Source organism: Panthera uncia (genome assembly GCF_023721935.1).
Source record: "Panthera uncia isolate 11264 chromosome B3 unlocalized genomic scaffold, Puncia_PCG_1.0 HiC_scaffold_2, whole genome shotgun sequence".
NCBI lineage: Eukaryota > Metazoa > Chordata > Mammalia > Carnivora > Felidae > Panthera > Panthera uncia.
In genome coordinates this window covers 3,786,553-3,800,714 of record NW_026057583.1, presented here as the reverse complement: position 1 = coordinate 3,800,714, position 14,162 = coordinate 3,786,553, and the positions used below count along the sequence as shown (strand labels likewise).

Below are 14,162 nucleotides of genomic sequence, written 5' to 3'. Positions count from 1 at the left end.
TCCTGTGGTACCCTAAGATCAAAACGGTCTCTTCGCCACGTGGGCTCCATTGAACCTAATCTCTTTCATGGCACTACATATTCCCGTCTGTATATTTTCTTCTCTGATGGGCAGCGAGATTGGTCTGGAGACTCTACAATCCTTAGAGCTGGGAGCTCGGCAATTAAAGGTATGTTTTGTTTCGTTTTTCCAAAATTGAGGAAAGGGAGCAGCTGTTCACAGCAATGTTTTCTCTTACGGTAAACAGACAGGAAACGGTGCGGATTTCCAATCTGGGGATGATGGGAAGTAAATTATAGCATAACAAGTTGATAGGATATTATGCATAGATTAAAATGAAAATTGTGAATACCAAGTGGCCAAATGGAAGCATGCTTTTAAAATAAGTAATAAATGCAAAAAGCAAAACATTAAACTGCTTCCACCATAAGGTTACAGCTATGCGAAACATACTATTACAGACAAAGACTGTAAAAGAGTGGAAAATGACAGGTTGATTTTCAAGGAGGAAGATTCTTCTTTTATGTTGTGGTTTCTGTTATCGTTGGTGGCCCTTGCGGTGTAACTTCAATTAAAACACACAAAGAAATTGGTGGGCACTTCTTATAAACCAGGTCACGCTAACCTCTCTTCCTTTTGTTACAGAGCGACCAGACTGCTAAATCAGGCACGTGTGGTTGACAGGATACAGATGGGCTTTGACCAAATGTGAGCTACAGTGTACTGTGGACAGAGCGGGGGAGGCGGGCCGGCCGCTCTTGTGCAGATGAATCCAGCCACGAGTTTACAGGAAACGCACGTCAACAAGTTATGCCCACCCTGGCAAGATGTCCTGAGGCGGGCGTCCGTGTTCTGACCGCGGCTGCGTGTCCTCACGACGGTCACCAGCAACGTAAGGGTCCGGAAGGCATGATGACCAGATCCAAAGTTGACAGGGGGCCGGAAGGCTAATAAATACTTTGGCAGCATCAGGGTGACCGGGTGAGGACCCAAATGTAACAAGACACAGGTCCGTGTGGGTTAACGCGAAGTGTTACCACCGTTGGCTTCAACCACCCAACCGGCCAGCGTCGGCATGGTAATGCAGAACAGAAGTGCCCATAAAACCGAGTCGGAGCGGGTTCCCTCCAAGCTCCGTGGCAGTCTGCAGTGCCGTGGTACAAAGAAGGCCAATTTCACACTCAGCTGCTCAACTCAAAATTATTCTACCCATCAAAGCCTGTTTCAAAGAACTATCACTTTAGAAAAGTCTACCCTGTTTCAAATTCTGCTAATCCCAATTTCTCATAAAATTTCACTGGAAGACCACATTTATTCACTAAATTCAGCCGTGCTGTTTCATATAATGAGGCTTTGTCGCCTAACGCCTCTCTCCGAGCAGGGATCGTGCTTCGACACGGTGTAGGCACGTACACACGTCAGTACGTTTTGTTGAAGTGAATTAGGAAAGGCCGATGAAATGGAAAAGGGACCCCAAGTCTGGAACAGAGGAGGCTTTTAAAAGCAAACAGTGGCACTTACTAAGACTGTCCCTGACACCTCAAGGCACGTGTGTTCTCGCAACATGAGCGCGTACCCTACAGGTGAAAACAGAAGGCGGAAACTCCAACACCAGCAGGAACGTGTGATGTCACCGCCAGATAAAAACAGTGAGGAGCCAAGAATGAAAGAAGCTAACAGGTCAGAAGAAGAAATATGAACGTGACAAAAACACAAACCAATTCTAATGTCCGCTAAGTGAAGGGCACTTTTCATGGGTGAAAAATGAGAACAGAACCGGGCCTTTGAGAAAGTAGAGTTTGTAAGTGAAGAGGCCCATTTCCCCCGATGAAGGGATATAGGTCAGGCCTCTGTCCTTCTACAGAACACCCTACTCTGACCACCTATAGACGATATCTCGCTTTAACACCTTGTGTAGAAAGAACTCAGTTTTTAAGAGAGACTAAGAACGCTCATTTTGCTTAATAAGAAAGACCTGAATTTGTCTTTCAAGTTGTGCTAATTCTTAGAGAATTAAAGCATCCATCAACAAAGTCTGGGAGATGTCTGAGTATCTGGGCAGGAAGCAAAGGCCTTAGGGTCACCAAGGTCTCCTCATTTCTTGTTCCGGATGAAGGCGGTGATTTAGAAAGAAAAAGAAAAGTGCAGAAAGCGAGCAGGAGGCTATATCGACCTTGGGTACAAGAAAGTGGCTATCATTACCAAAGGACCCCTTGAAGCGACCCAAAATGGGCTTAAGAGAAGACCCTCAACTCTGAGCAGCAGGGCCTCCAACTGACTCTGGAGGAAATGACTCCAGACCAAATCGAAACACGGGGTCTCTGTAAGGTGGCAGCCAGCTGGTTGGGGATAAATGTATCACACCAGCCAGAGCGTCTGGGACAAAGAGCCCGGGACTAAGCAGTCCACGCAAAGGGCGCCGCCTCGGAGGGGCCAGAAGGACCTACAGCACAGTGGACAGTGACCTGGAGGCGGCCAGATAAACACTAACTCTGCTCCTGAGACAGAAGGGGGGCAAGTAGCCCTGCGGATGATCAAGGTACGTCTCCTCCTACAAGTGCCGGGACGCAGTCTGACGGCCAGGTGGACAGGGCCAGGAGGAAGACAGGCCTGGGGCTGCCTGGTCACGTGCAGGGTCCTGTGAACTCCTAATGGAAATGGGAAAGCGGGCACAGAGCATGGGCGCGACAGGGAAGACGCGACGGTCTGCCTGGAATTTCAGCGGATGAACGCCACCATGGATTCTGGCTTCAGGTGTTAGGTGGGAAAATCTGCCTGGCCAGAAAGCAACGGACAGATGCCACTCCAAACAGATAATGTAGGAGAGACGGCAATCTGGGGAGGAACTGTGCATTCCTATTATCACCCCAGGAGTCCGGAAGGCGGAGGGATAGGCACAGATGTGCGTGGACCCTACACTTCCAGGTCGATCATTTCAAGTGCACGAAGGAGGAGAAGGAAAACAAGTTTCGGGATAACAAGTCCTAAGATAAAATTCCTTGGAGGAGTAATGAGAGAGAAATACCAACCATGAATGATCCCAATGACAGAAAAAGGAGGAGAGATCCTCCCCTACCCCAAAATACAACAGTGGCTCCAAAATAAATGTGTCGGGTCAAGGCGGGCAGGTTGCTGCGCCCTCCTGGCCTGTTGTAGGAAGGCGCGCACGACGGACGAAGGAGGGCTGTTAAAACCAGAGCAAGCTGAGCCCGCCAAATAAAAGGGCCAACGAACGACACCAAGCGTGCCCACAGCGTGGAGAAATGAGTGTGGCGTCTACAGAGAGGCGCTGGAAAGCAGGGCGTCCTGGTATCCACGTCTCCTGCATTCTCTTCGCTGGGGAGAACGGGGGACAAACGGGCCGGGCGAACGATCACAGCCGAGAGCGCACCGGGGCCCAGGACCGCCGGGAATCTGACGAGCAGGCAGCTGGCCTTCTTGAATGGGTTCCGTCTTCGGGGCCAGGGTCACATCTCACAGCCCTAAAGAACGTGTCTTTTTTGAGAAATTATCGATGACGGGAGGTGTGCTGAAGTACAGGCGAAAGGTAAGGAACAAATGAACTTCTGGGGGGATAAAAACACTGATTCTATAAACTGCAGATTAGGAAGCCGTATGCCAATTTCCCGCAGTGTTTTAAGAAAACATCATAGAGGTTTGTACATATTTCTGCGAGTAGGAGTTACTTGCGTCTGGAGACGCATGGACTTTCTGACACAAAACCTCACCAACCTCAGCTTACTTCTTCTATACGGTGGGCAAGGTGATCGTCGGGGGAACCTACAGACACGAAGGAGCCTCACTCCACCCACCCACTCAGTTCACCCCTTACTGAGTTTCAGTTCTCACGAGAGCAGACACGTGAAAACACAATCAGTGTGTTACGGCTGTGGTGCTGGCACTTCCCAGAATCCTCCCTGTACTGCTGGGTGTGTGACAAGCCCGAGGAAAACTGCACTGTCCAGATGCGTGCGGTGCTCACGGAAACACATGCGTTCGCGGGACTCTGTCATCTGTACGGTCTGGTCAGTTGCCAAACTTCGGATTCTGCTTTCTGGGGAACGGGTGGGAAGACGTGACTTATCTTGAAACGGGAACGAGGCTCACGCTGGCTTCCCAGGGGTTCACGACAGGGGGCGGTGGCTAAATCCCACTGAAAGATCGCTACCGTGCCGTGGCCGTGTGGCGCCCACGCCGGTCGGCACGAACGGCTGCTCTCCGGTGGGTGCGGGGCAAGTGAGAGGTGCCCCGGAGGACAGCCCCGGGAACGGTGAAAGGGCACCAAAAATCGCACCGTGAAAAATCAGCGGAAGGCTCCGGAGAGTTTTCTCAGGGACACGGAGCAGAAAACTCACGTGCTCCTCGGGCGCATGAAGTGCTCGCGCGGGGGGGCGCGTGGCGGCGCACGTGGCTGCAGGCCAGCAGGCGACCACAGAGGGAAGACGATGCTTCCTCGGGGGACAGGCTGTGAGCTGCCCGTCGAGGCAAGTATTCAGGTGGCGGTGGTTCGTGGCAGGGCCGGGGAAACCGGAGCAGCCAGGTCTCCTGCACGGTTCCCCGATTCCAACTCCACCTCCGCCTCCGCAAATCAAGAAAGCTCTTGGTGAAAACGAAGAATAACGTCCGGGAATGGTCTCGACTGGTGTTCCTCCACCAACGCACGGATCCCACGAGCTCGTAACGATACGCTGGCCCAAACGGGGCCGAGACCCATCACGTGCTCCCTGTCACCCTGCAGACACCGTGCACGCGTGCGCGGCACACACGGGCACCAGGCGGGCGGTCCTGCGGGGCCTACCCCCTGCAACTGTTCAACCCCGCTGCTTCTGAAACGCTGCTTTGGATGCTCGGCCCGTCTCGTAGGAACCCTACTGTGGAGGCAAGCCCAAATTTCTTTAGAGAAAAAATACCCTGACGAGTTAGATACCTGTTTTTTGGAACTGATCAGCAGAAGAACCTTACTAAAAAGAATGTAAAATAAGCACACACTGACTCAAAGGGCCTCAGAAGAAACCTACAAGCTCTCCAGCGCCGTTCTGGCCCCTGAAGACGGTTCTAGGACCGTCTCTCACGGGAGAGCTGCCGCAGGCCAGGCACCCCTCTAAAGCACGGACTTGTGTTCTCGGGTTAATCTTCACAGCCTCTGGTCGGTTATCTTCCTTTTTACAGGTGAACAAAGGCTCCGTGAAGTAATAGTCAAAAGTCAAAGCAGCTACTAAATGCCAGGGCTGTGTGTCTCCAGGGATCCCAGAGACGTTCCAGAGACAGAAAAATCGGGAGGAGGATCTGATGGAATGGTCAGTGGTGAATAAAGCCCCCGATGCTCTTCTTCTCCCGAAAGGACCCAGCACTTCCAGACGGCCTTTTGCCTTAGGTGTGCAAGAATGTCACCTCACTCTCCGATGGTTTCCAAAGAGACTCTGCCTACCTGGACCGACAGGGCCACTCAGTCGGGAACACCGCTGCACGTCAAACCTTACACCTGACACCGTCGGGACAGGAAGGAGCCTGTCTGCTGCAAACGAAAAGATCTTTGGTAATCACGTTTCCTCCCCCATCGCCATTTCACTATTTAAGGCGTTCAGAGCCCTTAGCGCTTTAGTGACCCAGATGACGATGCAGCTTCTGCAAAAACAAAAATTAAGTGAGTCTGAGTTTTCTGACCACAGGGACCTCTCGGTCCTCACCCTCTTTTCCTTACCAAGAACGTCACCGGTGGCCATGATGTCACACGTGTACATGGCTGCCATCAGACGCTGAGGCTTCACCTGCAGGGCATAGCGACAAGCTTCTTTCATGGTGGCAATGAGCTGTCCGGAGAAGGGTCCGTAGCAGTCAGTGAGCGAAGACTCTCCTCTCTGGGATGTCTTCTGCTCCGAGGGCTCAGAGCCGCCACCTTGCGGCCCCCCGTTTTCGCCTCTGCCGGGACAGGCTTCTCCTTCCGCCTGTGCCTCCTGTACCACGTCCCTTCGCTCTTGATTATGTTTGTCACTTGCCCCTTGTTCTTCAAATTTACTTAGGTCCCATTTTTCCAGAATGAAACAGACGCCCATGAGAGGCTCCTCACACATGGGGCCCGAGAGGGTTGCTAGCTGGAAACCACTCACGATGCTGTTGCCCAAATCTCGGTATCTACTGGCCTCTTTGGAAGCTTTGACGCCTGAGCCTGTCCATACTGAGTTCTGGAAGTCTTCGCTTCTATTTACGAGTATGTTGGGCCCGCATTTTCTTGGCCCAAATGACCAGATTTGGTCAACAACGTTCCTCCATTTTCTCCCTGTTAGGTGCTGCTCTAGTTTTCCTTTGAATTCACAAATTTTCTCTTGGGTCTTCTGGTGGATCGTCTGAGTATTTCTGCCCTCATTCAAAGAGGATGTCAACTGCTCCATAGAACGAATCAGATCACTATTTTCTTCCAGGAGCCGTGTGACTTCTTCTGGAAGGGGCATGGCTCGAACACTGAGCACGGCGAGCTTGTTGGGGGTTGTTAGGGTGATGAGCCCATCAGAGTCAACTTGGATTCCTTCCGGGATTTTGCTCTGATCTTCTTTTGTTTGGTGGATAACTGCAACTTTTTGTTGTTTGCCTATTTCTTCGTTGACCATGTCGACTTTTGGCGGTTTTGTAATTGTTTCCCTAAATGGAATAATCGGTTCAGACACGCTGATCTGAATCTTCGCAAACCTACAAATTCAAGAGAAATAACAAGGTTACAATAAAAATGGCATCAAAACTTCCCTGCAGAACTGTGACACAATGAGGATTCTGAAGAAGCACAGAAACATGAAAATTATTTTACTAGGAAAGATCGGTCCTTTACATTCTATCAAAATTCAAACACCGCTTTCATTTCGGATTGAAAGGACCACCTCCAACGGGAACAGACCTTCAGGGAGTTCTTTGCGTACATTAGAATTTCGCCGCTTTGTTCGCTCTCAAAACAAATCAACCATCTATTTAGAGAATATGGTTTTGAGCGGAAAATAAATAGTTTCGTAAGATTTGACATATGAATTCTTTACAATATGATTTGCCAATTTAAAAACCGGGAGAAGAGGGGCGCCTGGGTGGCGCAGTCGGTTAAGCGTCCGACTTCAGCCAGGTCACGATCTCGCGGTCCGTGAGTTCGAGCCCCGCGTCAGGCTCTGGGCTGATGGCTCGGAGCCTGGAGCCTGTTTCCGATTCTGTGTCTCCCTCTCTCTCTGCCCCTCCCCCGTTCATGCTCTGTCTCTCTCTGTCCCAAAAATAAAAATAAAAAACGTTGAAAAAAAAAAAATTAAAAAAAAAAAAAAAACCGGGAGAAGAAAAGCTCGATGAGTACAACTCTAAACAAGGAATCACAGAACTTGAGGACACCTAGTCAAATCCTGACAACGGATCTGGCTTTGATAAATGCTCACAACCAGGCTGGCGTGACCCAGGAGTTTGTCTAGAGAGACACTTTGAACAAGAACTTTCTGCAGCGATGGAAATGTTCCGTATCTGCGCTGTGATGACTGGACAGCTGAAATGTGGCTACTATAACCGGGGAAATCAAGTTTTCTTTTTATTTAATTAAATTACATTTAAATAGCCACACGCAGCTACGGAGCATTCGATACGTGGCTGTGTGACCGAGGAACCGAAGTTTTAATTTTACTTAGCTTTAATTTTAAATGGCCACGTGTGGCCAGGGACGACTGTATTGGCCACAGAGTCTCGCACCTCGGTCCAGTACCGAGTTCAGAAAGCCCTTTTTCCACATGCTATCAAGTTTAGTTTCATGCCGCATTTTCTTCCAAATGAGTTATAAGTTCACGGTGGGCAGATTCTGGAAATTGGCATGGATTGATTCGGAAAACAATGAAATCACCCAATCTTTCTTTATTTTGTGTCTACTTCATTCCCAGGTAACACTAAGGCTCTGGGCTGGTCTCTACCTGCCACTAGCAGTGTGGATGGATGTGTGCATAAATGCATGTGCAAGTATGTGTGTCTGTTCACACATACATGTCATATGAAATCTTGGGATCGTGGACCAATGCTTTTCTCTGGGAAATGTTACGCAGTAAGGCAACTAAATACTAAGTTTCTGAAATGGTCGCATTTGATTCTAGATTTGTTTCTGGTTTCTGTAGAACATTCTGGGGATCTGGGGCAGGTATCTGGTTTATTTGATTTTATTCTTTTTGATTAAATTTGAAAACTCAATACATGGATGGTTTTCTACAAACAGTATGCTACCAAAATAGGTACAACCAAATCTAATTGATTTTAGACTAGGAAACCTGAATGGACAAGAATATGTGGAGGAAAATAACAATGTGAAAAAAATTATTCCCGAGAAAGGTTTTGGTTTTGCCAGTGGTCATGTTCACTGTCAAGGATTAGCTCATTTCAATGCTCTTATCGTTACGGAAGGTACGGGGTGGATGTCTTCCTGACGTCGTACGGAAATGTCTTTGTGAAATGTGTGATGGCGATTAAGAGTGCACCTGTCATGATGAGTGCACTGAGTAACAAATGCGATAGCTGAATCACTACATTGTACACCCGAAACTAGTGTAATGTTGTGTGCTAACTACGCTGGAGTTAAAACACAAAACTTAATAGAAAAAAGTACCACTTTATTCAAGATGCTGTGTGCCTACTCATAAAAACGATAGCTAACGTCGCATCAACACGTATTTGGTGCTTACTATGTAAACCAGGATGTGCCCTACACATTTTCATGTATTAAAGAAATGAAATAAAATATATTTTCCTCTTCGAACCTGACAAAGACAGCATACACAAACCCGCAGTTCAATCTCACCTAAGAATTCGGATATAAGATCTGAAATAACAAGGGGGAAAAAAGGATGTATGTGCACTTTTTCTTTTCACTAATCACTTATTCCATATGACACGGTGTGCTGTTTTACAGGTAGTTTATCTCTAGTAGGTATATTAGTATCCTCCTTGTCTAGAGGAGAAAACCGGGTAAGAAAGACGAAGTCACTCTCCCGAAGTCACAGAGCTAGTCGGTGGCGAAGCCAGGTCTGACCCCAGAACCCGTGCTCTTCCCAGTTAATGCTGTAGTGACAAAGTAAACAGCACATTAAAGGAATACTTCACCATAACACGAAGTAGCTTTTATCATAGGGCATAAAAATTTATTTGTATTAGGAGATCTGTTAAAATAATACAGCATATTGAAAACGTCAAATAGAGTAACCAATCTCAGTAACCATCTGTAAAAATGCTAAATTCGCATTCAATTAAATTGAATACCCATTCCTCACTTAAAAAAAAAAAAAAGTGAAAGCACGTAGAAATCTCAGACACAGGACGATATTTTTAACATTATCATTATTTAGAGAAAATATGGTCTTATTCTTAGAACTGACTCTGACAGCAAACACATTTTTTCCTCGTGCTGTAACGTAGGAAGGGCTGGGAGTCTCATCAGGCCTTCAGTTTCCGGGGGTCCCAAGAAGCCCCTTGCAGTAATCACCTCTGAGATTGCTGAGAACCACTCCGCGCCACGAAAGGGGGGTGCACATCCTGTCCCACCTGCAGAGCACCTCGGGCCCAAAGGCCCTCCAAATCCGGGCAACGCGGAGCCGGCCCCTGCCTCCACGGGAACACGGTAGGCTCTGACCGCCCGCAACTTCCTGCCGTCTCTGATCACCACCACCTGGAGATGTTGCCATCTCTGAGCTCCTGAGATCTGGTTGCTAAGAACAGTGACAGTTTCTCTGTCCCAGACACGACAGGGTGTCCCCTGTCTCCCGCTCCTGCACGTAATGTATTTCTGAAGATGTGTGTCAAAGTTGAAAAGGGAGCTCATGTATTAGAAGGCAGGTTCTGTCCTATGAGAGCTAAACGACTCTAGAGTTTTATGTATACTCCTAATGTAGGTACAATTGTAAAATTTTATAGTCCTACGGAACAGGTGACAAAACAATAATGTACAGATCTGTCAGTGACCACAAGGTAAACACCCACGGAAACTACCACTCAAGTCAAGAGACAGAACGTTAGCAGCCCAAGGACCCTCATGCCTTCCCCCAACCCCAAGAATAGAACCACTATCCTGGGTTTTACTCTAGTCCCTTCTTTAAAATTCTTATCGCCTGAACATGTAACCCGCATGTAACCCCTACCTGCTATAGTTCAGTCTGGCGCGCTTTTAATACTGTAAGTGTATATATAAACAGGATCAAATCTTTTTTTTTTTCCAGTTGGGTTCTCTGGCTCAGTATTATGCTGTGACATATCCATCCATGTTCGAATAGCTTGTTCACTGAGGTTACTATACAGAATTTCACGGTAAGAAGGTATCATGATTTATTTGTCCACTGTACTGTTGGGAGTTGTCTCCAGTTTGGGGACTATTAAAACATTTGTTGGGGCGCCTGAGTGGCTCAGTCGGTTGAGTGGCCGACTTCGGCTCAGGTCACGATCTCGCGGTCTGTGAGTTCGAGCCCCGCATCGGGCTCTGTACTGACTGCTCGGAGCCTGGAGCCTGCTTCGGATTCTGTGTCTCCTTCTCTCTCTGACCCTCCCCCGCTTGTGCTCTGTCTCTATCAAAAATAAATAAATGTAAAAAAAAAAAAAAATTTAAATGTTTGTTGCCACGAGCGTTCATCATGCACACTTGCCAGGCTCAGACCAGAAGCCGTAACAAGCACCCACCTCCTCCCTCCGAAGGTAATACCAAAGTGTATTCCGAAGTCATACCAACTCCCAGTATCCCCAGTTACGGAGGGGGATTCCTACTGCCCATCTCTGGCGCCATCTGATACGGCCACCTGCAAATTTCAACCCCTCTGGTGGGTATGCAGACATATCCCACTTTGGCTTTAACTTCCTTCCAGTAATTAATAGGGAGCTGAATATCTTTTCATACGTTTCTTGGTCTTTAGACTTTGGGGATGTGAAGCACCTGTTCAAGCCTTTGTTCCACCGTCTAGGGGTTGCTGTCTCTCTCATCTACCGGAAGGAATTCTTTATATACTGGGGCTTTAAGTCCCGTGTTTACTGTGCATATTACAAATGTGTTCTCTAACCCTAGGGTTTGCCTTCTTACACTTCATCGTGTGTTCTGACCATCAAACTTTACTCTGTCATTTGTGCTTTTAACGTCTTATTTAAGAAGCTTTTCCCTATCCCGAGGTCTCGAAGATACTGTGTGTTATCTTCCAGGTACTTTATGACTTTGCCTTTTACACTTCAACCCACGACAGACCCGGAATAGGTTTCTGAGTTCAGGATGAGGCAGAGGTTTTCCCAGACAGAGGTCCAAGCTGCCAGCACCGTCTGCGGAGAGGTGGGTGCCCCCACTGTTCCGCCCTGCCCCTTCCACACTCGCTGCCCTAGTCCTCCCGTCCGTCCGTCTATCCTTGTGTCAACGGCACAGAGTCAACTTCTGTAGTTTTCAAATAAGTTTCGATTTCCAGAGCAGTAAGAACTTCCACCTTGTCCTACTTGAGTAAAGGGTTTTGGTCCTTACTGGCCCTTTGCATTTCCACACAAATTTTAGAATCAACTCGTCAAGTTCTGCAAACACATGCAGTGAACAGCGTTGTGACGGGGGCTGCTCTGAATGTATGATCAGTTTGGGAAAAGCTGACATCATCATAATACAATTTTTTTAAGCCATAAAGATGGGAGACACCTTCTTTTGTGTGTTACAGTTTTTGCAGACAGCCTGGAACTTGAGTCCGTTTTATTCCCAGGCATTTGATATTTTTGTGACTGTAAATGGTAACCTTAAAATAATTTTCTTTTTCTGTTTATTAACAGTATATAGAAATGCAATCAATTCTGCATATTAATCTTGACCAGAGCAACCTTGCTGGGTTTACTTACTAATCCTAACACTTTCCGGCGTCTTCTGCATTACTGGCGCTCCGTCATGTCGTGTGCAAACGGTGGCAGTGGCAGCTGTCCCTTTTCGAGTCCCGTATCCTTTATGTTTTATTCTTCACAACGCTGCCCAAGACCGACAATACAATCTGAAACAGGCCTTGTTACAGGGGATACCCTTGTTTCAGTTCTGACCCCCAAAGACAGTAAGTACATGTGTGCTCTAGTTACTTTGAGGATATTTTTCATCAGTTTTAAGCACATGCCTTCTATTCCTGGTTTGCTGAGAGCTCTGAGCATGTGTGAATGCTGAATTTTATTAAATGTTTTTCCTTTGTCCACTCAGATGATTTTTCTTCTGTTAATCTGGTAAATAAATACACATTGATTGATACTTTTAATGGTATTCCAACTCTGAATTCTTTTGATAGTTATGACTATCAGGCTTTCCACTTTTTTATGGGTCAGATTTTTCCAGGAATTTGCCCATTTCCTTTAAAATTTAGTGGGGGGCGCCTGGGTGGCTCGGTCGGTCGAGCGTCCGACTCTTGGTTTCGGCTTGGGTCAGCATCTCACGGTTGGTGAGATCGAGCCCTGCATCTGTCAGCACAGAGCCTGCCTGGGATTCTCCCTCTCCCTTTCTGCCTCTCCCCTGCTCACATCCCCTCTCTCAAAATAAATAGGTGAACAAACAGACAAAATTATTGGTATAAAACTGCTCATAATGCTCTTATGCTTCTTAGCCCAGGATGAGGGACCTAGCCCCCAATTCCCTAAGGTGCCCCTGAACTCCGACATGCTGTTGGGGAGCCATGAGGAGGCAGTGGGCTCTGTCAACACCTGCTGAGGCAGCTCCCTCGGGGTCCCCATGTCGCACGTGACATGAAATGCTGCCTGCCTGGGTCCCGATGCATCCGTCTGTCTGTCGTCCTCTCCTACCCCTGGTCCAGCAACTCCCCTGCTAACTAAGCACACAAGTGCAAGAGAAGACTCCTTCCACTTGGGCCCAGGTTTCCGCTCTGAGGAGTGACAGACGGCAAGAAGCCGGAGCTCGACGGGATTTACCTGTCACACCAGGGCCACACACAAAGGGAGGGGAAGGTGTCATCACTTTCAGAAACTGGAATTTTTAGGAAAAGCAGATAAACACTTCAGAGTTTAGAAAGTATTGTATCAAAGCAGTATATCTATTTTGAAAAGCAGATATGTTTTGGGTTTTGTTAGCTTCATTCAATGTAAGTGTAAATCGTTGTCAGGTATTTGGATGAGGATATTTTCTCAAAAGGTTTACACAGAGTAGCTGCCAAAATAAACTGATTTATTAAAATATTTTAATGCTATGTTAAGGGCATATTTCTAAGAAACTAATTCTTTTATTATAAACTAGGTTTTCCTCCTGAGATTAAAAAGTACACATAATGAAAACCAGGAGGTAAAAATGAAAAGACTCAAAAAGAAACAAAAAAGTAATCATTAATTAGAATCAATTTTAGGTTTACGGGAAAACATTTGAAATATAACTCTAAGCGCCAAAAGACATTTTTTAAAAGAAGAGTTAATGGCCTGAGAAATGTAAGGTTACTTAAAAACATTTTTTAAAAAGTTTATTTATATTTGAGAGAGAGAGAGAGAGAAGCAGAGAGAGAGACACACAGAATCCGAAGCAGGCTCCAGGCTCTGAGCTGTCAGCACTGAGCCACACGTGGGGCTCGAACCCACGAACCGGGAGATCATGACCTGGGCCGAAGTCGGACGCTCAACCGACTGAGCCGCCCAGGCGCCCCATACAGTTATTTAACATGGATTTTAATTGGTAGCAGAGTATTAAAAAAGAGAAAATAATTCAGTTCAAAGACCCCAAAAACTAACATGACATTTCAATGGTTTTTTAAAAAGCCTTCTTGAGAATTGTTATTTTAAAACATACCTTAAAATTTATCCAATCAGCATTATTCTCTAGCCAATGTTATATTCTTCAGAAATTATAAGAAAACGGTAACAAACACTGAAGAGAGGGAAGGCGTGCCTTCCAGTTTTGTGCTAATTACGGCTATAATAACACTTAAGGGAGGAAAAAGCCACAACACCATTTTAAACTGAGAAACGAAGCTGAGAACGCGCCCCCTTTCCATCAAGAGCTTCCGCAAGGTCCCCGGGGATGGAGCCACAGGCGCACCTGTTCTCACCCTATTCTACCATCGGCAGTAGCAGAGGTACTGTGGCGGGGGCGGGAGTACTGTGGTGATGGAATGAGTACTGTGGCGGGGGAGGGGAGTGGGAGTACTGTGGTAAGGGAAGAAGTACCGCGGTGGGGGGGGGGGGGGGGGGGG

The 14,162-nt window shown here is 47.2% G+C and overlaps 1 protein-coding gene across 2 annotated transcripts in view; it reads right to left on the bottom strand.

Moving 5' to 3' along the window:
- Positions 1–14,162, bottom strand: part of EFL1 (elongation factor like GTPase 1) — a 125,228-nt gene that overhangs the window by 9,604 nt on the left and 101,462 nt on the right. Inside the window, exons 18-19 of one of the 2 annotated variants that reach the window (XR_007454179.1) lie at positions 5,702–6,684; positions 5,429–5,625 (exon numbers count right to left, since the gene is read on the bottom strand). Coding sequence is in view for 1 of the 2 variants with exons in the window: in XM_049614337.1 (XP_049470294.1) it covers positions 5,702–6,684 (983 nt within the window). In the remaining variant the exon portion in view is untranslated. The remainder of the gene's footprint in view (positions 1–5,428; positions 5,626–5,701; positions 6,685–14,162) is intronic. The other variant, XM_049614337.1, reaches the window with a different exon arrangement.